This window comes from Drosophila sulfurigaster, chromosome 2R, assembly GCF_023558435.1.
Source record: "Drosophila sulfurigaster albostrigata strain 15112-1811.04 chromosome 2R, ASM2355843v2, whole genome shotgun sequence".
Classification (NCBI taxonomy): Eukaryota; Metazoa; Arthropoda; class Insecta; order Diptera; family Drosophilidae; genus Drosophila; species Drosophila sulfurigaster.
The window spans coordinates 1,362,925-1,389,073 of record NC_084882.1 but is presented as its reverse complement, the minus strand read 5'-3'; the positions used below and the strand labels follow the sequence as shown (position 1 = coordinate 1,389,073).

General features: G+C 43.6%; 2 protein-coding genes across 2 annotated transcripts; both read right to left on the bottom strand.

Annotated features, from left to right (window-relative positions):
* Positions 1 to 1,507: 1,507 nt before the first annotated feature.
* Positions 1,508 to 2,695, bottom strand: LOC133835667 (uncharacterized). Its single transcript, XM_062265696.1, has one exon. The coding sequence runs from the start codon at positions 2,693 to 2,695 to the stop codon at positions 1,508 to 1,510; it is 1,188 nt and encodes a 395-aa protein (XP_062121680.1).
* A 3,548-nt stretch (positions 2,696 to 6,243) lies between these two features.
* On the bottom strand, positions 6,244 to 8,382 carry LOC133835652 (uncharacterized protein K02A2.6-like). The gene has a single exon (XM_062265678.1). It carries the CDS (start codon positions 8,380 to 8,382, stop codon positions 6,244 to 6,246), a length of 2,139 nt encoding a protein of 712 aa, XP_062121662.1.
* Between the last annotated feature and the right edge of the window lie 17,767 nt (positions 8,383 to 26,149).

Here is a 26,149-nt window from a genome sequence, read left to right as displayed (position 1 = left end):
GAACATAGTATGCTCCGCATTTTCCTGTGCACCACACTCCGAACAGTCGCCAGAAGGTAACTTCTGAAGCATCCGTGGCCGCTTAGCACCTGCGTCAAGTGGAAGTTGACTTGGCCGTGCTTCCCACCAGTCCATTCACCGATGTTCGGGATAAGCCGATGCGTCCAGCGGCCTTTTGGAGACCTATCCCAACGTCGTTGCCACCTCTGTAAGCATTCTTGTCGTCCTGCAGTCCGAACAGCCATTTCCACAAACTGAGGTACTCCAGCGATGACGAAAGCTGCGTCTTTAGAAATTGTGCGAAATCCACTAATGATGCGGATGGCACTCTTTCTGAACGTTGCCTCCAGCCCTTGGCATTAACTCCTGGTGTCCAGTGGTCGTACCCATACTGGTGCCGCGAACAGTGCGATGGATTGCATGGCACCCGCGATCAGAGATCGTCGCAATTGTTTTGGGCCTCCAGTATTCGCCATGAGCCTTGAGAGAAGCCGGTTCAGGCTTGCAGCTTTATTGCTCGTCGCTTCCAGGTGCTCTCGGAAGCTGAGCCTTGTATCGATCCATACTCCCAGATACTTTATCGCTCTTTTGGACGTAATAGTGGTGCATCCAACCGAAATTGTCGCAATTTCGACACTTTTTCGGCTGCTGATCAGCACGGCTTCAGTTTTGTGCGGCGCAAGCGCCAGCCAAACTGAAACAAGCCACTGCGGGATGGTCGCGATTGCTTGGTTGCACACACTCTCGGCCTGCATCCGCTCCTTCCTCACGACAAGGACAGCGATGTCGTCTGCGAAACCAACCATGTGCGTGCCCGGTGGGAGGGTTAGTCCAGGATGCCATCATACATGGCATTCCACAGAAGAGGGCCCAAGACCGAACCTTGCGGGACACCTGCCGTCACGACGTACTCCTCTGTACCAGCACTTGTGTCGTACAATAGCCGCCTGCAGGATAGGTAGCTACGCACGATTTCCAGTAGATATCTCGGCACTTGAAACGCTGCCAGAGCCTTGATAATGCAGTCCCAACGAGCCGAGTTAAAGGCATTCTGGATATCCAGCGTGATCATCAAGCAATACTCCTTGGCTCCTTCCTTTCCATCTGCTGCCCGCTATGGCGTGTGAGGCGATCTCCACAACTCTAGTCGCTGCGTCGACTGTCGATCTGGCCTTGCGAAAGCCAAATTGATTTGGTGATAGGTCTCCTCCTGCGGCAATAGCGCGCTCCAGCCGGGTGCTTATAATTTCCTCCAACATTTTTCCCGCATTGTCAATGAGGCAGATTGGCCGATATGCGACAGGTTCGCCCGGATTCTTGCCTGGTTTGGGGAGCAGAACCAGTCTCTGCGATTTCCAGATATTTGGGAAGACAGCCTCCTGTAGACACATGTTGAACATATCAACGAAGATTTCCGGCCTCAAAGCACAGGCGAGCTGAAGAGCTCTCAGTGGTATGCCATCCGCCCCCGGCGCCTTTCCCAACTTCGTGCTTCCAGCGATAATACTTATCTCGGCACTGGTAACCAACTCAATTGCCGGCTGTTATTGGATGTGGCGACATCCAGATTTCGCACCGTCTCACCAACTGTAGTCGGAAACAGCTCTCGGACAATGCTGTGCATCACATCATCCGGTGGCATAGACGCTTTGTGCATCGAGATCTTTTTCGTGACCAGTTGATACGCCTTACCCCATGGGTCGCTCTCCACACTCTCACAAAGCTCGGTGAAGCATTTGCGTTTGCTCGCCTTGATGGCATGTTTCAGAGCTTTTCGCCTCTCCTTGTATTCGCGCTGCCACAATGTGAAGGACGATCTGCCTCGCAATCGCTGGTAGCATCTTCTCTCGCGGTTGCATTCCCGCCTGGCGGTGGCGATTTCCTCATTCCACCAGTACACTGGCAGATGGTGGCGGGTGGATGGTCTTCTGAGGGGCATCGTATCTTTGCATGCTTGCGCTACCGCATGCAATGCTGTCGTAGCCATCTGCTCAGCGCTTCCTGCCGCTTCCATACTCTGCATGCGAGCGCTGAAGCGCAGCACATCCATTTTATCCGCGTTAAAGTTAACCCATCTTGATGGAGCACCTGCATTGTTGGGGCGCCGTCCGCCAACTTCGCACAGAATGGCACGGTGGACGCTAGCTGTGTAGGCGTCGCTCAAGCGCCAATGTGCCGATGGCGACAGCGCGCTGCACACATAAGTCAGGTCGACTATGGACCCCACGCCAGCTCTACAGAAAGTCTGCTGCGTGCCCTCGTTCAAGAGGATTAGATCCAGCATTTGGAACGTTTCCGTCACAATAGAGCCTCTCGCATTTGTGCAGGGACTGCCCCATTCCATTGTCCATGCATTGAAGTCGCCGCCGACAATTAATGGGGAGCGGCCTATAGCATCAGCTGCGAGTTCATCCAGGATGCGCCCGTAATCCTCCAGAGAAAGACTGGGGGCCAGATACACGCTATAGACCCATGTACCGCCAATTTTTGCTCGCACAAATCCACGTGCAGCATGCTCGTGTCCGAACTGCAACGGTGATTTGCCGCACACCCAGATTGCTGCCTTGCCAGTAGTATCCGCTGCCCAGACTGAGCCTGTTAAGATAGCTACGTCAGCGCTATCATCTCGAACTGCTTGCTGAAGAAGGTCATGCGCAGCTGCACAGTGATTTAGGTTAAGCTGGACTACTTGCATGAGTGTGCTTTCTTTGCGCTCTTTGTTGCCAATGGGCAATTGCGACTACCAGCCTGGGGGTTTAGCTGTTTGCTTCCGTTTGCGCTGCAGATGTAGCAATTCGCTACGTTGGTGCACGATGCCACTTTGTGACCAGGTACTCCACATCTTAGACAGCAGTTACTCCTGTAAAATGAGATTTTTACATCTGCTGGCTATATGCCCGATCTCAAGGCATTTGAAGCACCTCGTCCTCTGCTCTTGCTCCACAATTCTGCAGCGTGACCACCCAACCTTAAGTTTGCCTAACTCAAGGATTTTTGGAGCCCATAGCGGTGGCACCTGGAGAATTCCCACCTGCGTGCCTGCGTATGCCGCTCTCAGGCTCTTCAACTGGCACTCGCTTGCGCATGCACTTGCCAACACTTTCTCCTGTCGCGTAAGTTCGTCCAAGTCGCGAATAGCAATTGTGGTTCGCTGAGTTATGCTGCGCACCTCCGCGCAACCCCCTAGCACATTCTCGATTGCGTCCTTTAGTTTGGACGTACTGTCCAGCCCAGAGCCGCCGAGCTCCAACAGAAGATCTCCCTTGGCAGTTCTTCGCGCTGTGATCACGCTATCAGCGACATTTTGCAGTTTTCTATCCTGCCGTCTGGTAACCATTGAGAGCACGTCGCTATAGCTCATCTCTCCTTTTGCACTGACCACCAGTGCCGTCTGGGCGTGGCTTGGTAGTGGTCCTCTTCTTCCCAGTGCTTTTCGACTCCACAGTAGTCCCACTCGCATGGCGCGTGAGTTACTGTTTTATTTCGCTTAGGTGGAGTTTTTCTCGGCTCCGCCTCGATATCCCTCTGTCTCTTGGGCGTTGCCGACGGCTTGCTGCCGATTGCCGCTGACACGACTGTTCTTGGGGCCGCTTTTTCCAATGCGCCTTCAGTTGCTGTGGCTGTTGCGGCTCGATGCAGTTTCGGCATTCTTGCCAACCTGCTACTCATGTTTTCAATAATGTGCCTCTGCGAGGTAAACTGCTCGGAACGGCCGTCCAGCTCCGTACCCAAGCGCTCCAGCAAATCTTTAAGCGACCTCTTCTCGCTGGCTGGGCCAGCAACAGGCAAAATACGTGTGGCCATTTCGGGATCAGAAAACACAGCGTCCGCCGACGAGATTGCTGGTTCCTCGCTCCTGCTCCTGTTATCGCCCGTTTGGTTATGGCATGCAGTTGCTTCTACGCTGCCGCCACACGGGAACTTAGGCCTGTTAACTGATGGTGGTGGTGGTGGTGTGCGCTGCATTGCCGACACACTCTTTTCCGACCAGACCAATTAATAAATTAAGTGTTGGACTTTTTCAGATCTAGGTGGTCTCGAACCGTGGATCGCTGAGTAGTTCGCACCTCTATGCACTGCGCTACTGCAGGTGCACTCTTTCAGCGGAGCTTATTGCGTATATTAATATGCAGCTCCTGAAAGTATGCACCTTCAAATCACTGGCAACACCCACGGCAAGCTACAGGCCCTCCTGGGAGTATGCAATTATTTTTGAGCTGTTTAAGCTTTTTAAGTTTTGCGCTGTGCTTCTGGTTGGCCGTCTGGCAACGCCAGAGCGCCCAGTCTGGCTGAGCAGCTGGTGGTAGTGCAGCCCTCGTTTTCAGCTGATCGTGGGAGTGCAATTGCTATTGTTTTCCACTAGTTGTGGACAATTGTACTGGAACCAACAACAATTTCCCTCGCAGCCGTCAACTCTGCCAATGCGTCTCCTGGTAACGCGGCTGCCTACGATGTCCAGCAGCAGGTGCCGCGACCGACCGTGAGTACGCAAGGGTTGAACACAGCTCAAGCTCACTCGTAGTCACTTTTTTTTAGATTTCCGACTTATTTTGGCGAATTCCAGAGCGATCGAAAGGAGCGCCTTCAAAAACGCGACCGGCTTGTGGAAAATTCAACTCTGAACACACTCTGTGCGTGTGTGTGTGTGTGTGTGTGTGCGTGTATGTGTGTTTTTTTTATTCGTTGAATAGATTATAGGGAGGCAAGGTATACAAAGTGAAGTTAAAAAATTATACATAGAGGAACGAAAAACTGTAGAAACCTATTCCATCGACTCTCTCCTGGCTGTCTCCATGCTTCTTTGGGTCTGCATCACTGTTGACACGAACTCGCACATCATAACCCAGTTGGTCACTGATTGCAGCATTAACGGGACCAAATTTCCAACCGCGATCGACACACCAAGTGCCCTGACCAAGTCGTTACAAAGTGACCCATACAACTTGCAGACGAACATAGCATGCTCCGAACTTTCCTGTGCACCACACTCCAAACAGTCGCCAGAAGCTTCATGACCAAAGCGGTGCAGGTTACTTCTGAAGCATCCGTGGCCGCTTAGCACCTGCGTCAAGTGGAAGTTGACTTGGCCGTGCTTGCTACCAGACCATTCGCCCATGTTCGGGATAAGCCGATGCGTCCAGCGGCCTTTTGGAGACCTATCCCATCGTCGCTGCCACCTCTCTAGGCATTCTTGTCGTCCTGCATTACGAACAGAACGTGTTTCAGCGTTGCTGTGGTACCGGGATCGCAGCTGCCGATAAGTAGCAGCTTGTTCTCTAGTCATTTCCACAAACGGAGGTACTCCAGCGATGACAAAAGCTACGTCATCAGAAATTGTGCGAAATCCACTAATAATGCGGATGGCACTTGTATTAACCCGGTGACCGTACCAATAATAAATCAATCATTAATAACTTTGCAAAATATGTATTTATGCGAGGTAGTCTGTTCACTCCGGCTCAACGAATTAGACTAAACAGAGTACAAGAATACAAGAATACAAGAGAGTCAGAGTGTAGTATTATTGAGAGTACTAATGAATCTCTCAGAGATCATTGGAGGTACAGGCTCCCACATCCCTCCCTTATTGACGAGCTTCAGCTTCAGTCATCCGGATGTCGATGTCGTCTCAGTGGTCGATTCATCAGGTGTCCTGAAAATGGAAGGCAGAACGCCACCTGTGCTTTGGGAGTGTGAAGAGTGATCACCGGTCTCAGGTGAAAATGATGTTTGTGGAACCTTTTTTACATGGCTCACATTTCTTGTCAACGTCTTCCCTCCGCTTGTTATTTTTATGATGTCTCCCTCTCTTTCCTCTACGACGTATTCGGTGGTGTCAATGTTGGGAGTAAGTTTGTGAGGAAAAATTAAATTTTGGAAAAAAAACCTTGTCTCCCACTTCCACATTGATTTCTTTGGCTCCTCTCCTCTTGTCTACATATTCCTTGCCTTTCTGTTTGTTTACCAAATCACGATCTTTTTCTGTTGAATCACTGTATTCTCCCATTAAATCTTGGATACCCGGAATCTTGTCCCTTATTATTCGAATATACATTAATTCCGTTGGTGCAGATCCTGTGGTTCCATGGGGAGTGATATTATACATCATGACGAATGATTGAATTTCTTCCTTGAAGTTCTTTTTGTTTGTGTATGCAATTTTGAGCCTTTTCACTAACGACCTGTTCATATTCTCTACTTCCCCATTGGCTTGAGGCCAGTAGGGTGGCGATGTTACTTGCTCTATTCCGCATTGCTTGCAGTATTCCTTAAATTCTGTACTAATTGCCTTCCGTTGTCCGTTTTCTGCTTTTTAGGATAGCCTACTCTGGTGAAAATCTCTTTCATGGCACTGATTAAGGACATTGAGGATATAGATGTTAGAAACTTGTACTCCATGTACCTTGAATAATAGTCGATGAGGACCAAGATGTGTTCGTTGTTAGGTAGTGGTCCCAATAGATCTGTGGCTACAAATATCCATGGTCCTTCTGGAAATGTGGTTCGTTTCATAGCCGTGGGGTTTGATGCTTGCGATACCATTATGCAATCTCTGCATGCTTTGACGAACTTCTCCGCGTCTCGATCCATTTGTGGCCACCATACTTTGGACCGCAATCGTCGCTTCATAGCCGACTCTCCTGGATGGCCCTCGTGTGCCAACGTTAGAGTCGCCTGTTTTAGCGCCGATGGAATAACTAAGCGGGTTCCTCGTAACATAATAGATCCAATAAGTGAGAGTTCATGTCTGAACGGGAACAGACTGTTTGACGATGAAGTGTTCCACGATTCGTCCTGCAGGCACGACATTGCATCGACGATCTCCTCGTCGTGAATGCTTTTCTCCGCAATTTCAGTGATCGTCATGGATGACGGAGTCGCGTTTTCGATTACGTGCAGGATGCTATGTTCGCCTTTCATGTCATAGCAATATTCTGGGCTTAATCTGCACAGTCGAGAGAAGGTATCCGCAATGTTCTCATTTCCGGTTTTGTATTTAACTATAAATTTGAAAGCTTGGAGACGGAGAAGCCATCTTTCGCTTCTCGCTGGAGGCTTCGACGATGGTTTAAAAATGGTCTCAAGTGGCTTATGATCCGTTATTCGTTCGAATTCTAATCCAGCTAGATAGTAGAAGAATTTTTCCACTGCCCATACTAATGCAAGACTCTCCTTCTCGGTCTGCGAATAACGCTTTTCGACATCTGTCATGCTTCGACTCGCAAAAGATATTATTTTCGGTTCATCGTCTCCATGAAATTGCAACAATACAGCTCCTAATGCGACCGGACTGGCAACTGCAATTAACTGTGTTTTGTGCTTTGGATTGAAATTCTGCAAGTTCGGAATTTTTGTCAGACAAGATTTGAGTTTATCAAACGCATCATGTTCTTTAACACCCCAGATGAACTTCTCATCCTTTCTGAGCAGCCGTCGCAATGGGTCTGTTTTATTTGCTAACTCTGGACTAAATTTTCCTACATAATTTACAAGGCCCAGAAAACTCTCCTCCTTATTCTTTGGAGGTCGAAAAGATGTGATGGTGTTAATTTTCTCTGGATCTGCCTCGATGCCATGATTCGATAATATGTGGCCCAAAAAATGTAATTTGGAGGCTTTGTAGACGGATTTCTTTTCATTTAATACTGCATTGTTTTCATTTAGAATGCCACGAACTCTTTTCAACGCTTCATCGTGCTCGTCCTCAGTTTTTCCAAAAACGATGATGTCATCTATGTAATTTACGACATTTGAGGAACTCGACAATAATTGCTCAAGCCTCCTTTGGAATATTTCTGGTGCCGAGTTGACTCCAAACATCAATCGCTTATACCGAAATAATCCTAACGGAGTTATAAACGTTGTTATTTCTCGGTTTTGTTCATGTAGCTCGAGTTGGTGGTATGCATCCTTGAGGTCTAGCCTGGAGAAATATCTAGCATCTCTGAGTTGAGTCATGAACGCTTCAAATGTCGGTAAAGGGTGATTTTCCCTCAAAATGGCTTGATTTGCTCGCCACATATCCAGGCATAATCGAATGTCTCCATTTTCTTTGAAAACTAGAATCATTGGTGAAATCCAAGCACTCGGTCCATTTACCGGCTCAATAATATCTCGCCTTAGAGCATCCTGAATCTTTTCGCGCACCTTTTCTTCTAATGCAATTGGTATCCTTCGCATGGGCTGTTGTACCGGTTTTATGTCTGGATTTATTGCCAATTTGACACTGTCCCCCTTCCACTTCGGATAAACTGGTAACTCCTCAATGTGATTCACCTGTAGTCCGAGCCGTAGCACATCCAATTTAATGGCAGTTTCTCGTACCAGCAATGACTGTTTTCCTTTTTCAATGACGAAAAAGGAGGCAATCATTTTCAGCATGTTCACCAACAGAAATTGGTGCCTCAACTACGCAAATTACATTTAAAATTTGGTCCGAAGCGTAACCTTTGAACTGGTTCTGTGAATTGGGGCGATCATTGAACACTGTGGCTTTATTCCTTTTTAGAGTGGACCAGTCGTCGTGACAGATGATATTATAGCGAGACCCAGAATCGATGATCAGAGATGTATCTTTCCCCCCGATTTTGCATTTAATCCATTCTTCTTGCTCATCGCAATTAATTTTGAAACAAACTTCCATTTTTGGCTTTTTAGCATAGGAGCCCGTCTCATCTTGGTTAGAAGATCTCGATTGGAAATGTTGTCTTTTTAACTTCGTCCTACATTTTCGTCCAAAATGGCCAAGACGCCCGCACCGATTACATTTTGACTGTCGAGCTGGACATGTAGGACAGTCATCTTTGTGGCCAGTACGTCCGCATCTCCCGCATTCGAAATTTCGCCTATTTTCTTTCGGTTTATTTGCCATGACCCTGTTTACCGGCTCCTCTGTACCCTTTGTCATCATCTCTGATTGTTTTCTTATTTCCTCGTCCACTTGACAAGCCTCGAGTATCTCATCCAATGAATGTTCCTTTTCTAATAGTTTCCTGTTTAAATCTCCCGACGCCCATGCGTCGATTACTGTATCTTTGAGACAAATCCCTTCGATGTCAGCTTTCGTTGATCCAAAATCGCACATTTTTATTTGCTGCCTTAGGCGCAAAACAAATTTGGCAAAGCTTTCGTCGCCAGCTGGAATCAAACTTCTGAACATATGTCTTTCAAATGACGAGTTTTGTTTGGGTGAAAAGAACGCTGTTAACTTGTCCACCAATACCTGGAATACATCGTTTTGTTCAACTTCGTTGAAATCGACTACGGCATCGGGCAGTGAATACGCTACTGATTGCAGTTGAGTTCGACCTAAATGAAGTAATTTAGTCCTCTGTTGCTTGTTCGCAGTGATCTCCTCTGACTCGGCATAGATGTGAAATGCTCTCAGCCATTTCTCCCACTCACAACGAAGCAGTGCTTTGTCAATGCTTTCGCACAAGAATGGTTTAATAGATAATTCCGCGTTCATCTGTAATAAATTTGAATATCTATATATACATATATATGTGTATATCATTTATTTAAGGAAACTGAGTTTCGCTTCACTGACAATTATGCCAGTTCGTATCCTGTACTATGTACATACTTTGCTAAGCGTATGTACATACATACGTACGTTTTCTTTTTCTTCTTTTTTTTCTTTTTCTGTTTCTGATCTTTGTCAGCTTAGTTTGGGGCTAACTGCCTCTGATCTTTGTCAGATAGTCTTTCACTTCCACACATTTTATATTTGCACACATACATAAGTACATAAATATATCGTGTGTAATATGTCTTCGTTTTTTTTTTTATTGTTATAATTAAATGTTCGCAGTGCACGAACAGTAAAAAAAATAAAACACAAGGATTTATTTTTGTTTACTTAATAGACTACTTTATTTTTATTTATAAGCTCGCGGGCTACGCGTCTTAAGTGAGGAAAGTGTCTTTAAAAACTGAACTCACAATATGCTGAGCTCTAACATGAAAGTTCTTATTACGACTTAGGGCTAACATACATGTGATGTTTTGTGTTTGTGTTAGTGCAGTAATGCTGAGTCCTCAAGTTGCAAATGGAAAATTTTAATGGACTTTGGATTTTTTGGAAGTGGCACGATCGCCAATGTAATAGGATCTTTTTGCTTGTGACAGTTGGTGCCGTCGCGACAAATGTTTATGTTTATGATATGATTTGTGGGAAAGAATTTGGAAGATAGGGGAATAATTATGAGTGTTTGTCATGTACGAGAAATTATTCTGGTGGTGGATATATTACTATATATATGTATATGTGTGCATGCATATGCATATATGCGTATACACGTACATGTATGTATGCCGGTGTGGCAACGCCAGTTCTATGCCTACGTGACAAACGGTGTGCGAAAAGGACAGTGCAATTGAAAATTTTATGTGCCTACGTGACGAACGGTGTGCAAAAGGATAATGCAGTTGAAAATTTTATGCTTCTTATGCGTATTGTTTTTTATTCGTCGCTTATTTATTATTATTTTTTTCTTTTTGTTTTCTTTCACTTCCACTATTTGGTTTTATTTACCTCGTCGCCAATGTATTAACCCGGTGACCGTACCAATAATAAATCAATCATTAATCACTTTGCACAATATGTATTTATGCGCGGTAGTCTGTTCACTCCGGATCAACGAATTAGACCAAATAGAGTACAAGAATACAAGAGAGTCAGAGTGTAGTATTATTGAGAGTACTAATGACTCTCTGTCTCGCTCTCAGGCTCCCACAGCACTTTTTCTGAAAGTTGCCCCCAGCCATGGTGTCCAGTGGTCGTACCCAAACTGGTGCCGCGAACAGTGCGATGGATCGCATGGCAACCGCAATCAGAGATCGTCGCAATTGTTTTGGGCCTCCAGTATTCGCCATGAGCCTTGAGAGAAGCCGGTTCATGCCAGCTACTTTATTGCTCGTCGCTTCCAGGTGCTCTCGAAAGCTGAGCCTTGTATCGATCCACACTCCCAGATACTTAATCGCTGTTTTCGAGCAACAGCACACAGTGGGAGTTCAATAAGCATTTTTTGAGTTATTAGATCGCAGCCCGGAGATTTTCGCGGTTGTAACTGCTCTTTTATAATTTTTATGACTTCACATACTCGAAATACAATTGGTTCGGGAATAGGAAAGTCCACTTCTGTTTGCAAACGTATATTAGGCAGGTTAGTTACTGGATTTGGCTGGAAAACATTTGAAAGGTAGGCAGCGAATGTGTCGGCTCGGTCTTTGTCCCTTCGGGCCCAGTAACCTGCAGGGGTCCTTATTGACGTAACCGTTACTGTTGGTGAGCTCAGTGTTGAGTGAGCTTTCCAAAGTCGGAATTTTGAGCTGGTTGGAGATAGTTGCTCTATATAACGCTGTTGAAATCTGACTTCTTCTTGTCGTAGAGCCTGGGTGAGTCGACGTGAAGCTTCTTTTAAGTGTTGCTTTGCAGATGGCGATCGAGATAATTGCCATTCGCGCCGGGAGCGACTCTTTGCCTGAACTAGCTGCTCTATTTCTTCATTCGTGTGCTTTATTTTATGTGTTATATTTTGCCTACGTGGTGTTGCGATTCGAGCCGCTGAAGCCAAAACTGTCTCGAGATTGTTTACGGTTCTGTTGATGTCATCTTCGTCGGTTAGCCGTGGTGTAAGTTCAATGTGTGAACTTATGTATTTTTTGAATTTGAGCCAGTTTGTGCTGTTAGAGGTTAACATGATGGGGTTGTCATTATTAACTGGCCGTTGGTTTAGGCTAAAGAGTACAGGCGAGTGGTCTGATGATAGATCCGGGAGAGAACAGGCGCTAATCAGATTACGAGGGATGTTTTTTGTAACTGCGAAGTCAATCAAGTCTGGCAATTTTCTTGGATCACTAGGCCAGTGAATAGGTGAACCAGGGGAAATGCTGTCAAGTTTGTTGCTAGGTTTTATAATTGCTTGATACAGCTGTCTTCCTTTCGGGGACACGAGGCGAGATCCCCAGTGCGCGTGCTTAGCGTTAAAGTCTCCTTCTGCTGCCTAGCTAGTTGAAGTAGTCAATAAATTGGGCTTCGGTTATCGTAAAGCGAGGAGGACAGTATACCACGGCTAGTGTTATATTGTTACAACCCAACTGTATATTGATAGATGTGGCTTCCAGAACGCCGTTGGCATTCCACAGTGCAATGCGTAGGGAAGGCATTGATTATTTTGATAGTGTGTTTTGGAGCATCTGAATCAAAATATTTTGATTTGTCATCAGACTTTGCATGGTTGTTCGCATAAAAGCAATGAATTCCTCCATGCTTTGTTGCAGTCTGAGTATCATCGTTTCCATTTTACATTCTTTGTGCTCTGCGGGTTGGTAAGGGACTGTAGGTGGTGATTGGTCATTGCAAGCATGGTTCGCCTGATTCGATTTTATAACGCTTGCAAAGCTTACGTTTTTAGTTACGTTGGAACTACCGAGTGAAGACCTGGCTGCCGACGAAAAGAAAACTTCAGGCGTGAGCTTGGAGGGTACTAATGGTGCGTTGTGGGATCGCGTTGTTAGGACTTTTTTAACTCCTTGTATACTGGACAGCCTCTGTAGTGTGCGGTGTGGTTTCCTCCGCAGTTACTACATTTTTTAGTGGTTGGGTCCTTTTGTGTTTTGCATTCAGGAGATGTATGCAGTCCTCCGCAAGCTACGCATACAAAGCGGAGTGTGCAGTGAGATTTGGTGTGTCCGTATTCTTGGCAATTTGCGCACTGGACCGGGCCATTACGTTTGTGCGGCTCTTCGACTGTAATTCTGCGGTGCAGTAAGAACTGGAGTTTGTAGATGGGATACACTTCGCTTTTCTTGAGGGCCTTGGAGTCAGGGACGAGTTCCACTTTGAAGAGAGGTTGCGGTTATTTGTTTCTATTGCGGATATTTATAACGGTTTTTACGTTGAAACCTTTATATTTTAGTGCCTGTTCTACTTCAGAAATGTTAACATCTGGTTCGATGCCTTTTATGACCACTTGTTGTCCTTTCCTACTTTTTAGATGATAAGTATAGTAGCTTTTTTTCTTGGCGTTTAGGAGCTCCGTCAATTTTCTGAAGTTTTCTTCGCTTTTCACTTGGACTTTCATGAATGTCTCCTTTAGTCAAGGGGATTACGTGGATTATCTTTACCAATAAGATCGATTATTGTGTTCACAAGGTTGTTAGAATTTTTCTCTCGGATGTATAGCGGAGGAGGCTTGGCTTTGCTTTTGTCCGCATCCGTGACTGTAGAAGGCATTTCTTATAAGGGGTCAGTCAAAATTTCAAATTTATTTGCTGTATTAGGGCTCTGCACAGTTCCTTGATTGGAGGAAGCCCGATTGATTTTTGCGACGTTACCCATTATCGAAGCCTGTGGACTTTGTTTTCTTTTAATGTTTACGTAGCGATGCATGCCAATCTGTATGGTCGAACCTTGCTTTTTTACTTGGTGCGTTTGTCAGTGCAGCCAGTGCGCTGGCTGCAGTTGCTAACTCAGCTGACACAGCAGGTAGAACGATCAACGGTGTCAGGCATACAGACGAAACTGATGTTGTTGTTGTTGTCATTGCTTTTACAGTTGCTACTGACGTCACTGTGCTAGTAACCGTGGCCAGACATGTGTGCGGTTGGGGCGAGGCAAAGCAAGGAAGGGGGGAAACACATTTATCGCTTACCTCGCTTTGCGCTGTCGGTAACGTAGACGGAGAGAGAGAGCGCGCCCTTTCGTTGAGAGTAGGCTTGAGTTCGTTTTTCGGTGTTAGGGTTAACGCTCGCGGTTGATCGACAGAAGCTTTTGTTTTTTGCTGCTTCGTCTGCATCTGTCGACACGAAATTGAAGTATGCATTGCTAAGCAGTGTTGCCAGTTTAGCAATTTTATGGCTAGTTCTAGCCATTTTGAAATGCTAGAAAAATTAAGAAATTGCTACTAGCTATAAATCTAGCTACTTTAAAATAAACTTCAGCTATTTTCGGCAATTTTCTCGAACCCGTGATTTAGGTGTGTGAAAATTACCAGTTACAGCGAAAATACTCTAAGTGACTTGAGTGAAAATACTTATCGAACAGTGATTTCTACTTTTGACCATCACTGCTTTGTGTGTTTCATCTCTAGTTTGTGGTGTACATTAAGTGACGCAAAAAAAGTGATGCAAAAATGCCTAAAGTGCTTTATACGCAAAAGTTTCGCGATGCTTGGATGCAGGCTAGTGAATTCAAGGCCTGGATCCGGAAGGATGAGACGGATTTGTCAAAAGCTTACTGTAGCTACTGCAAATGCAGTATTAAAACGAAAATATTCGATTTAAGGGCTTATGCTGAGACGAAGAAGCACATTTCGGCATCGAGTTGCTTCAGTCAAACCAACAAAATTTCGTTCTCTCGGATGCCTACGAAGCAAACAGAGCAGGAAGCAGCGTTGTGCCTATTTATAGCAGAGCACACTGCTATTGCACAAATAGACCACCTCAGCAGATTGTGTGTGCATAATTTTGGCGCGTGTCCTTCTGCTGCAAAAATAAAGCTTGGCCGAACAAAGTGCACAAGCATTATTAACAACGTTTTGGCGCAGCACTTCGATGAAGACTTAACTGCAGACATTGGTGATTCGAATTATAGCCTGCTCCTGGATGAATCTACAGATGTCAGCGTAACAAAGCTAGTTGGTAAGCATGTTAATATATGTATGCTGATTACAAGTATGGGTGACGCTCTGGTCTTCTGTATTAAAATTATTTTGTTCTTTTCTGTTTAATTGTTAATTATTGTATATTTATATGTACATAGGTGTTGCCATAAATTACTTCAGTGTAAAATGTGGCGCAATTGTATCTACTTTTTTAAGCCTTATTCCCATCGAATCCGGAGATGCTGTTTCGATAGCCGAAGGTGTTAGACAGGAGCTCGTTCGATTGAAGATAAATATTAATAAAATGGTTGGAATTGGCACTGACAATGCAAGCGTTATGACTGGAGTAAAGAGAAGCGTTTATACCGAGCTCAAAAAAGATGTTCCATCGCTTATTTTGATCAAATGTGTCTGTCATTCGGTACAGCTGTCAGTCAATCATGCTTGCGCCAAATGTTTGCCAGATCAGTTGGAATTTTTAATCCATGATACTTACTCTTGGTTTTCTAAAAGCTCTATGCGACAAATCAATTATAAAAAAATATATCAATGCATAAACGATGACAAGGTACTAGCCTGAATATTTTACTTTAATTTCGAATTGTGTTCGTCCAAATGTTTCGTTCGTTCTTCGAAACGCTGGAAAAAATAAATGTTTTTTCTGTTGATAGGATTTTGAGAGCTCAAAAGAAAAAATTGAAGATTTCTTGGAGCAGCTCAATGTGGAAAATATAAGCGATATCCTAACGCAATACAGAAAGATCCATTTATTTGACTGGTAGAACAAGGAGGACACTGTCAAATTTTGGGCAGAAGTGCTGAGCTTTAGGGACTCAGGTGACAACAACCCTTTCAAGTCCTTAGCGCTGTTTGCTATAAGGCTACTCTGTTTGCCTTGGTCAAATGCTGAGGTAGAGCGTGTGTTCAGTCAAATGAACATAGTAAAAAGTAACCTCAGAAACAGGTTACATATAAAAACACTAAATTCAATTTTATAAATAAGGTATTTCCATTTACTTAAGTTTTTAAAGCAGCATTATTAATATTCCTCTTTATAGATACGGCCTGCGCAGAAATGGAAAATGCTGCCACGATTATGAAGTGCCAACGAAATTTTTAAAAATGATGGCCGAAAATGAAAAAGATAACAATGAAGACAGTGAAGATGTAGATTTAATAAAATCATTATTGGACATTTAAATTAAAATTCAATTTTTTGGTTATTTTGGGGTAATTTGGTTATTTTTTGGGGTAACAAAATGTTAGCCATTTTTTCAGCCATTTTTACAAACAAATTTGCTATTTTCAGCTAGTTTTTTTCGTAAATCTGGCATTATTTTTTGTTCAAGACCTGGCAACACTGTTGCTAAGGGAGCTCCGACGCTCGTCTTGCTGACGTTGGCGCTGCGACCGTAGTTCGCTATGGTGCATCACCTCATTAAAACATAAAGAATTATGTTTTACTATGTTGATTTTATATGTGTATTATTATAAGTTACAAAAGTGCACTAGTTTTAAACACAAAATAAAAGTAAGTTGCGACTTTTCATCGCACTAAGCGTCTTTTCGCCGTTTGTTTTGATTGATATCGGGGTTTTTTTATTTTTTTTTTTTAATTGGTTGTCTTCCGGAGCACAAAGTGAAATAAATACACGTCTGCACTCGTTGACGTTCGAGCTGAAATTATTAAATATCAAAGCTTAAACTTAAAAAAAACTTAAGGAAAAAAAATGAATTTGGTAAAATATACATATAATTTTCTTTAGTTTCAATAACTTTTCCCAGGCTTCCCGGTACTGAATCGATTAAATTTTGGATGATCTCTTTAGATATCTCTTCTCAAACTCAGAAATTTTCTCCTTTCTGCTTTTATTCAACAATACTGTTCTTTTAAGTTTCATAAGAGACGAGATGTTTTAAATTAAATTTAAATCTGGACTTTGAGGTGGCCAGTCCAAAGTTGTATCACCAACATCCTTCAATAATGTTGTAATCATCTTGGCTTTCTAGCATCCCTGCAGAACTCGAGTTTGCGATTGGCCCTGGATAAGTCCTTACCTCGTCGATCACTACCTGGGTACTTACTAGATTAACCCTATAGTAATCGAACGTCGAACCACCTAGTTAATAAATATATGCGCATTAAAGCATACCCTGCAGAACTGGAGGTGTCGATTGGCCATGGGTAAGTGCTTACCTCGCCGATCACTACATGAGTACTTACTAAAGTGACCCTATAGTAAACGAAAGTCGAACCACCGAGTCGACTCGAGTTTGCGATTGGCCCTGGGTAAGTGCTTACCTCGTCGATCACTACATGGGTACTTACTAAAGTGACCCTATAGTAAACGAACGTCGAACCACCTAGTTAATAAATGTATGCGTTTTAAAGCATAAGTACAAAATAACGGCAAGCATCGCTTTTGTTTTTTGTTATTTTGTAGAAAAAGCATACACAAGTTTAAAGACAAAACTTCGATTATGCTTTACATCGCTGTTTGTTTACGCGTCTTCGGTGCACTGCTTACAAAAACAATTGTCCAGAAAGAACAGTTTGTATTATTTTGTGCTATTCTTTCGCTTAAACGCAGCTGTGTTTGCTGGCAGACGAAAATTTTGCAAGCATTTGAGTTGAGAAGTGCAAAGCGGATCAATCGATTATTAGGTGAGTGACTTAATAAATAATATATATATATATAAACAATAAAAGTACGACAAGCAGTTACAATAATGTATAGTGAACGACATATAAGAAGGCTAAAGCAGCAGAAAAGAGAAAAATATAAAGAAAAGTTAAGTTCCACAGTGGAGAACAAAAATGTGCCAAAAGAGGAAGTGGAAATTATTAGAGAAAATTTACTTTATGGAAATAATGACAGTGAAGCGAATTTTTTTGGAGGAAATAATTTATGAAGACAATATTGACAATGAACTAAAGACTGTAACGTGTGACTGAGGTATGTTTTAAAAGAACAGAATTCGTGCACTTCTGGCTTTGGCTCCAGCTAAGCTCGACGGATTGGGGCGGGGATCTTTCTGCCTTTAAAACATTCACACTTAACAATAAACAAGTGCACTGGGTGTGTCGGACAAAAAAAATAATTGAAAATCAAATATTAGGAAAATATCAAACGGACAAGACTTTGGCTCTTAGGAGAGAGGAACCTCATGGCGATGGATCCTCTTCTTCACCCTCCCTACCAAGGCAACATAGATCTTAAATATTGCCCCTTTTTAAAGGTAATTACCAAAAACTAGCTTTGGACAGGCATGACCTCTGAAGTACTGGCGACGGACTCCATTAATCACACTTTAGTTATTAATTTTCAAATAACAAATTAATTTTTAATAATAAAAGAAATTAGAAACATAAGGCTTTGAAAATTGAACTCTAAGTCTTCTCATAGATGAATTAAATATGTTTTTATCGAGAAAACGATTACGCAAAATAAAGGTATGTCTTGGGAAAATCAAATTTAAGATGTAAATGGTACTTTGGACTCACCCATCACTGCGTCGTAGAGCTCAATTGACGAGACTGGTGTAAAAATAAGTATACAATTTAAACCTTAAATTTACCCTGACATACTCGGCAATGTTAAATCATTAAATGGAGAAAATCTTTTAAAGTTCAATTTAGTTAAAGTTACAAATTCATAATTAAGGTTATAGAAGTTAGTTTTTCAAATTAATTCAATGTATATAAATTGCAATTCAATGTTAATTAATGAAGCAAAAATAATATAATAATAATATATATATATATAAAAAGCAAATTAGTTAGATTTCAGTATATAATATGCATAATCATACAAATAAATTCATTTTAGTTTATACACAATTTTGAAGGCACCACATTCGACATGGCCGAGTTGGAAGTCAACTTCTTGAGAGAGGGGAAAAAAAAAACAATAAGTCTTAGTTAACTTCCAAAAACTGGATTCTATATAAACACAATATTCAGCCTAGCACATATTAGGGAAAGATCAGCATAGCACAGATTTGGGAAAGGTCAGCCTGGGACCGTCTCTTGAGCGGCAGCGATAGTAATCCCTCGAAGCAAAATAAACTTGTAAATGCACTTTAAGCTGATGATGATGATGTTATTCGAAGTCAATACAGATGCATGACGAAGTACAGATGATAATGAAAGTGATGATCACGTATGGTAGAAATGATGATGAAGTTTGGTCAAAATGCTGATGAAGTTTGGACGAAACATCAATTATCTATAGCTGAGAAGAGGTTTCGTAGCCAATAGATGAAGCAACATAATTGCCTTTAGGTGCGGCACTTGCTCGTAAGAACCACTTCAATGGGTAAGCGGGAACCGCTGGCACTGGCAAAAATGCATTAAATACAAAAACAGAGATAAGTATGAATTCAATCAAGAATCAAAATCCATACCTGGCCAATAATAATTATTCACTTTAAGAAGAAACTATTTCACTGCACAACTTTGGAATTTTGTCCCGCGTGGACTTTTTCTTTTAATTTAAATAATTTGTCGCTGCTGTTTACAGATTTGTTCTGTATGCACCAAAGAGTTAGGCTGTACTAATTTTGTGAGCTTAGCTCCAGTCCAGCCAATGCCTCTTATCTCGAACGATTTACGAATCTACCAATAACGATCTATGATACGAAACGGTATAATCGTACGATGCGCGGGTGGTGACAAACAAATTTGAACACCAAAAGAGACCGCGACTACAAGAATAGAGAGGAGGGGGAGACGCGGTAAGCTTGCATATTTTACGAATCTACCAACAACGATCTATGATACGAAACGGTATAATCGTACGATGCGCGGGTGGTGACAAACAAATTTGAACACCAAAAGAGACCGCGACTACAAGAATAGAGAGGAGGGGGAGAAGAGGTAAGCTTGCGCTGCCTCGCTATCGACCAGAAAAAAATTATGATCAAAACAAAATTAGCAGACAAAATAGATAAGAATAACAGATCAGCAGATTTACCAGAGGAGCAGCAAAGCAAACTTAACAGACTGACTTAACAGAACTCCTAACAGAATAGAAAATTACAGAATGTACTTTAACAGAATCTGACCTAACAGAATCCAATTTAACAGTGCCGACCTAAACAACCGTTTTGGTCAAATCCGACCACTACAAGACGAAAAGAAACGACGGTAACAATAACTTAAATGATAAACCTTAAATTTACCCTGACATACTCGGCAATGTTAAATCATTAAATGGAGAAAATCTTTTAAAGTTCAATTTAGTTAAAGTTACAAATTCATAATTAAGGTTATAGAAGTTAGTTTTTCAAATTAATTCAATGTATATAAATTGCAATTCAATGTTAATTAATGAAGCAAAAATAATATAATAATAATATATATATATATAAAAAGCAAATTAGTTAGATTTCAGTATATAATATGCATAATCATACAAATAAATTCATTTTAGTTTATACACAATTTTGAAGGCACCACATTCGACATGGCCGAGTTGGAAGTCAACTTCTTGAGAGAGGGAAAAAACAATAAGTCTTAGTTAACTTCCAAAAACTGGATTCTATATAAACACAATATTCAGCCTAGCACATATTAGGGAAAGATCAGCCTAGCACAGATTTGGGAAAGGTCAGCCTGGGACCGTCTCTTGAGCGGCAGCGATAGTAATCCCTCGAAGCAAAATAAACTTGTAAATGCACTTTAAGCTGATGATGATGATGTTATTCGAAGTCAATACAGATGCATGACGAAGTACAGATGATAATGAAAGTGATGATCACGTATGGTAGAAATGATGATGAAGTTTGGTCAAAATGCTGATGAAGTTTGGACGAAACATCAATTATCTATAGCTGAGAAGAGGTTTCGTAGCCAATAGATGAAGCAACATAATTGCCTTTAGGTGCGGCACTTGCTCGTAAGAACCACTTCAATGGGTAAGCGGGAACCGCTGGCACTGGCAAAAATGCATTAAATACAAAAACAGAGATAAGTATGAATTCAATCAAGAATCAAAATCCATACCTGGCCAATAATAATTATTCACTTTAAGAAGAAACTATTTCACTGCACAACTTTGGAATTTTGTCCCGCGTGGACTTTTTCTTTTAATTTAAATAATTTGTCGCTGCTGTTTACAGATTTGTTCTGTATGCACCAAAGAGTTAGGCTGTACTAATTTTGTGAGCTTAGCTCCAGTCCAGCCAATGCCTCTTATCTCGAACGATTTACGAATCTACCAATAACGATCTATGATACGAAACGGTATAATCGTACGATGCGCGGGTGGTGACAAACAAATTTGAACACCAAAAGAGACCGCGACTACAAGAATAGAGAGGAGGGGGAGACGCGGTAAGCTTGCATATTTTACGAATCTACCAACAACGATCTATGATACGAAACGGTATAATCGTACGATGCGCGGGTGGTGACAAACAAATTTGAACACCAAAAGAGACCGCGACTACAAGAATAGAGAGGAGGGGGAGAAGAGGTAAGCTTGCGCTGCCTCGCTATCGACCAGAAAAAAATTATGATCAAAACAAAATTAGCAGACAAAATAGATAAGAATAACAGATCAGCAGATTTACCAGAGGAGCAGCAAAGCAAACTTAACAGACTGACTTAACAAAACTCCTAACAGAATAGAAAATTACAGAATGTACTTTAACAGAATCTGACCTAACAGAATCCAATTTAACAGTGCCGACCTAAACAACCGTTTTGGTCAAATCCGACCACTACAAGACGAAAAGAAACGACGGTAACAATAACTTAAATGACGATCTTAAAAAATGGTTTCTAAAACATAGACCAACATTGGCTGGCAAAAACCCTCTGCTGAACCCTCCCCGAGGGTGCTGGCTGGGTAGGATCTGTATTACCTCATTGTCAACGGGTAGCAGATCTCTACTATACGTCGCCAAAAATTCGAAGTTGGTGGGGGCTCCTTTTCCCCATAGTTGTGCAGGGCGAGCGGGCGCTTCAGCTGCTTAAAAAGCAGAACCCGGCCATACCGGCGAGTGATTGGTCCGTGCTGAAGGTTGATGAACCTTTACCCAGTGGTGGGCAGCACGTGATCATTCAGATCAATAAGAAGGCCGAGGATGTGCTATATAAACGCAACGGGAAGATGGCGTGGGGCTTAGGGAGCGTGTACCTTCGCCTCAAAAAACGTCATCCCAACGACAAGGACACACACACGTTGAGGTCAGGGAGGTTGAGGCAGATCTCGGTCTTGAGAGCGTGACCGACGCCACCCAGCACCTCAGCTTGACTGATGAGACGGAGGAGGTGGGGGAGGAACTGTCCATGCAGACGGGCCCCCCGCGAGTTTGCTAACCTCTAATGAGTGTGCTGCAACTCAACCTCCATAAGTCCAAAACGGCTTCGGCGGAGCTACTCCTTGCCCTGGAGGAAGTGTCCGCCTAGAACCGTGGATAGCGAAGAAGAACCGTGGATAGCGTCGGGCAACACGGTTGCTGGGCTGACACCGACATTGGTGAGTAGATCGAGAACTGTCATCTTTGTAAAAAAGGGGCTAAAAGCTCATCTACTACCTAATTACAGCAATGAAGACAACCGTGGTGGTGCTGGAGAGCCGTGAGGGATGTTTGCTGCTGGCATCCTGCTACATGGCCCACGACATGCCGGCCCCACCTGACGAGCTGCGGAGGCTGGTGGACATGGTCTGCTCCTCCAAAAAACATCTCATAATCGGAACGGACGCCAACGCCCACCATAGCGTCTGGGGAAGTCCCGACATTAACGACAGGGGTGAGTCAGTTCTTGATTTTATCCTTAACTATAAGCTTAGACTAGCCAACAGAGGTGAGGTATCTACCTATGTAGGTCCCACCTCTTGTAATGTGCTGGACTTAACGATTGCGACTGAGTGTACCAATGTAGAAGAGTGGAGGGTCCTGGATAGACCCTCCTTCTCTGATCATAAGTACATTCAGATTACCATTCCTTTTAATAGGGTACCTGCGGCTCAGCCGTTCAGAAATCCCCGCAATACCAACTGGGCGAAATTCTCTAGCCTTGTTTCCAAGTCCTTCAGGACCTAGAAACAAATGTCATTGTCCTCTCAGCAGGACTACTTTCCGCGTTTCGCCAATCCTGTAGGCTCTCAAGACCGACGAGAAGATCGAAGCCACCCTGGTGGAACCCAGATCTCTCTTCGCTTCCTGGGGAGCTTACTAGCATGTTTCAACTTGCTAAGAAGCCGGACAACGGATATGTCTGGGACGAGTACAGGTCTCTCCTAAAGTCTTACAAGAGGATGATCCGATCATCCAAAAGGTCTTCATGGAGAACCTTTTGCTCAAACCTGGACAACATCAAAGACACCTCCAGACTGAGGAAGCTGCTGTCCAAGCAGGCTTCCAGTCCTAGTCTGCTCAAGTCGAGCGTAGAGTGTGGACGGAGAGTAGTGCTGAAACTCTTGAAGCACTGCTCTCAACTCATTTCCCGGGATGTATTGGAATGGAGAACAGTGGCTGGCAGCTCCTTCCTAGTCTCCCAGTTATGAGACCCCCTGCCGGTCTAATTACAGTTAATAAAATAATTTGGGCTATCGACTCCTTTGCGAAGGTCAGGTCGCCCGGTCTCGATGGACTTTCGCCAGCAATGCTGCAAGCCAGTAAGCTCACGATTGTTCCGTGGCTATCGGGTATCTATTCGGCGTGCCTCGCATGGGGTCATATCCCCACTCTTTGGAGGACCTCGAAAGTCATTTTCCTGCCCAAGGGGGGGCAAATGTAGTCATGTGGTTCCTAATGACTTCCGGCCTATCAGCCTAACCTCTTTCCTGCTAAAAACCATTGGAAAAGCTACTTGATTTGCACATCAGAAGCAACACAATGCATCTGTTGTCCCCAAATCAGCATTCGTATACAAAGGGCAAGTCCATTGAGACAGCTCTCCATGCTCTAGTAGCCTCCAAGCAGACCACTATAAAGAATATGCCACCACTGACGCTATTATGAAGGGCCTTACCTCAGTTAACACGGCACCAGCGATCCACAGGCGGGTCAACTGCCTTCTTTGTGACAGGCGGGTGGTGGCTACGTGGGGCGATGCGGCCATTACAAAGGTAGTGGGAGTTGGCACTCCCCAGGGTGGGGTTCTCTCGCCTCTCCTTTGGAATTTGGTCGTAAATAGCCTACTTCAAAAATTTACTAGACGGGCCCCCCAAGTTAATTGCCTATGCCGACGACATAAGCATTTTGATAACTGGGAAATGCACAACCACCGTAATGGAACTTACTTTGCGGGAAGTTAAAGCATGGGCCGAATCAGCCGGGCTCAGCATTAACGCGGACAAAACGGATCTTATCCTCTTCACGAAGAGATATAAGGTACCTGCATGGTCCCCCTTAAAAATAGGCTGCACTATGCTAAAGCCGAGCCTAGCAGTAAAATACCTAGGTGTGGTCCTGGACAGCAAACTGTCATGGAAGCTTAACGTGTTAGAAAGGGTGAAGAAAGCCACCGGAGCCTTGTACATGGCGAAAAAGATGCTTAGTTGCACTTGGGGCCTATCTCCTAATCTAATGCGGTGGATATACATCTCAGTTGTTCGCTCTATCCTCACCTATGGTATTATAGTGTGGTGGCAGGCCACGGAAAAAGGACGTACCTCTCCATCATGGAAAGGACACAGCGTCAAGCGCTACTGTGTATCACAGGCGCTATCAGGTCGACGCCAACTAAAGCCCTCGAGGTAATAGCTGGCGTCGAACCGTTAAACCTTTACGCGCAATCCATAGCCGCAAAATCGTCCCTAAGGATTGCCGCAACAGGCAATTTGGGTCTGCTAGGCTATGGTCACAGCGCCATTGGTAGGGAGACTAGTAGAGACTTGGACTATACTATCCCCCTTACCAGTACCGACCATATTAAAACAATATTCTTGGAACCGGAGTGCTGGCGGGAAGGGTTATGCATTCCCGAAGCCCTCAACCTCTTCACCGACGGGTCGAAGATGGATGATGGTGTCGGAGCGGCCGTATACTGTCCAGATCCGGTCTCCAAACACTCCTATAAACTCCCAGACCACTGCAGCATCTTCCAGGCGGAAGTTTTTGCCATTGGCAAGGCTGCCGAATTGGCTCGGGGTTTACAGCGTAATCATAACTCAATTAACATCTTTGTTGACAGCCAGGCTGCAATAAGATCAATGCACTCTGATGTGGTCAAGTCCAAAGTTGTCCTGGACAGCAGAAGAGCAATAGAGTCGCTGAACGCATCTGCGGTCGTGCGTATTTATTGGATCCCACGCCACCAGGGCATCGATGGCAACGAGATCGCAGACTCTCTTGCCAAAGAAGGAGTGGGGCTCGATGTCGGTAACATGTGTAATGTTTCGATATCCCTGCGAACTCTAGGCAGGGAAATTGAGGTGCGCTCAAGACTTCAGTGGGACGCTAGCTGGCGCAATGCCAACCCGTGCAAAACTGCAAGGCTGATGTGTGCCTCTACTAACAAAAACTTAACCAAATTCGTCATTAACTGGTCACTGTCTGTCAGCTGTCCATGCTGTAAAGCTGGGTATCACAAACAGTGATCAGTGTAGGAAATGCAACGAGCCCGGGGTTAAGGAAACACTCGAGCATCTTCTCTGTAGATGCCCAGCGTTATCCCGACTCCGGTTGAAATACCTTAATTCGCCGTGCCACAACGAACGTCGGGACGTTTCACGGCTACCTCCTAGGATGCTGCTGGCTTTTGCCAAAAATGCGCGAATTCTGAGACGTAGATAAGCTATCGGTACAGCTACGGACCTCCACTGGTCTATGCTTTGCCCCGGGGCAGCCGGTCCTACCTAACCTATAGGCCAACACGTGACTGACCTAAAAAAAGCTGAAATAATGCAAATGAGTGGTGGCCGTTATTTGCACATTGGCATTAAAACTCAAATTGCTAAGCTTTTAAGTTTAATTAATTTTACTGACGACATAACTATTGACATAAACATTGATGGAATCCTGCTATTCAAAAGTTCAAATTCGCAACTATGGACAATTTTGATAAAAGTAACAAAAATTAAAAATTCTCCTGTTGTCCCTGTTGGAATATTTTTGGGAAAATCTAAGCCCAATAGTCTGGACGAATTTCTAAGCCAATTTACTTGTGAGCAAAAAGATCTTCAAAATGGAATTGACACAGACGAAAGAAATATACAATTAAAATTAAGGGCTATTGTTTGTGATGCCCCAGCTAGGGCTTACATAAGTGGGACTCCCGGACATACATCTTCGCAAGGATGTTCAAAATGCTTACAAGTTGGAAAAAAAAATAAGTAGTGTTTTAACATACACAACAAAGAGTGAAGACTTAATAACCGACGAGGACTTCAAAAGTAGGAAATATTCCGATCATCATTTAAAACAATATTTGACAAAAATTACACCCTTTGAAACCGTGAATGTAAAAATGTTTTCCCAAATTCCACTAGACTGCATGCATTTATTTGACTTAGGAGTCATGCGTAAATTTTTTGTTCGATTGATGACAAATAAGACTTATAATAAATTGACGAACGACAAGA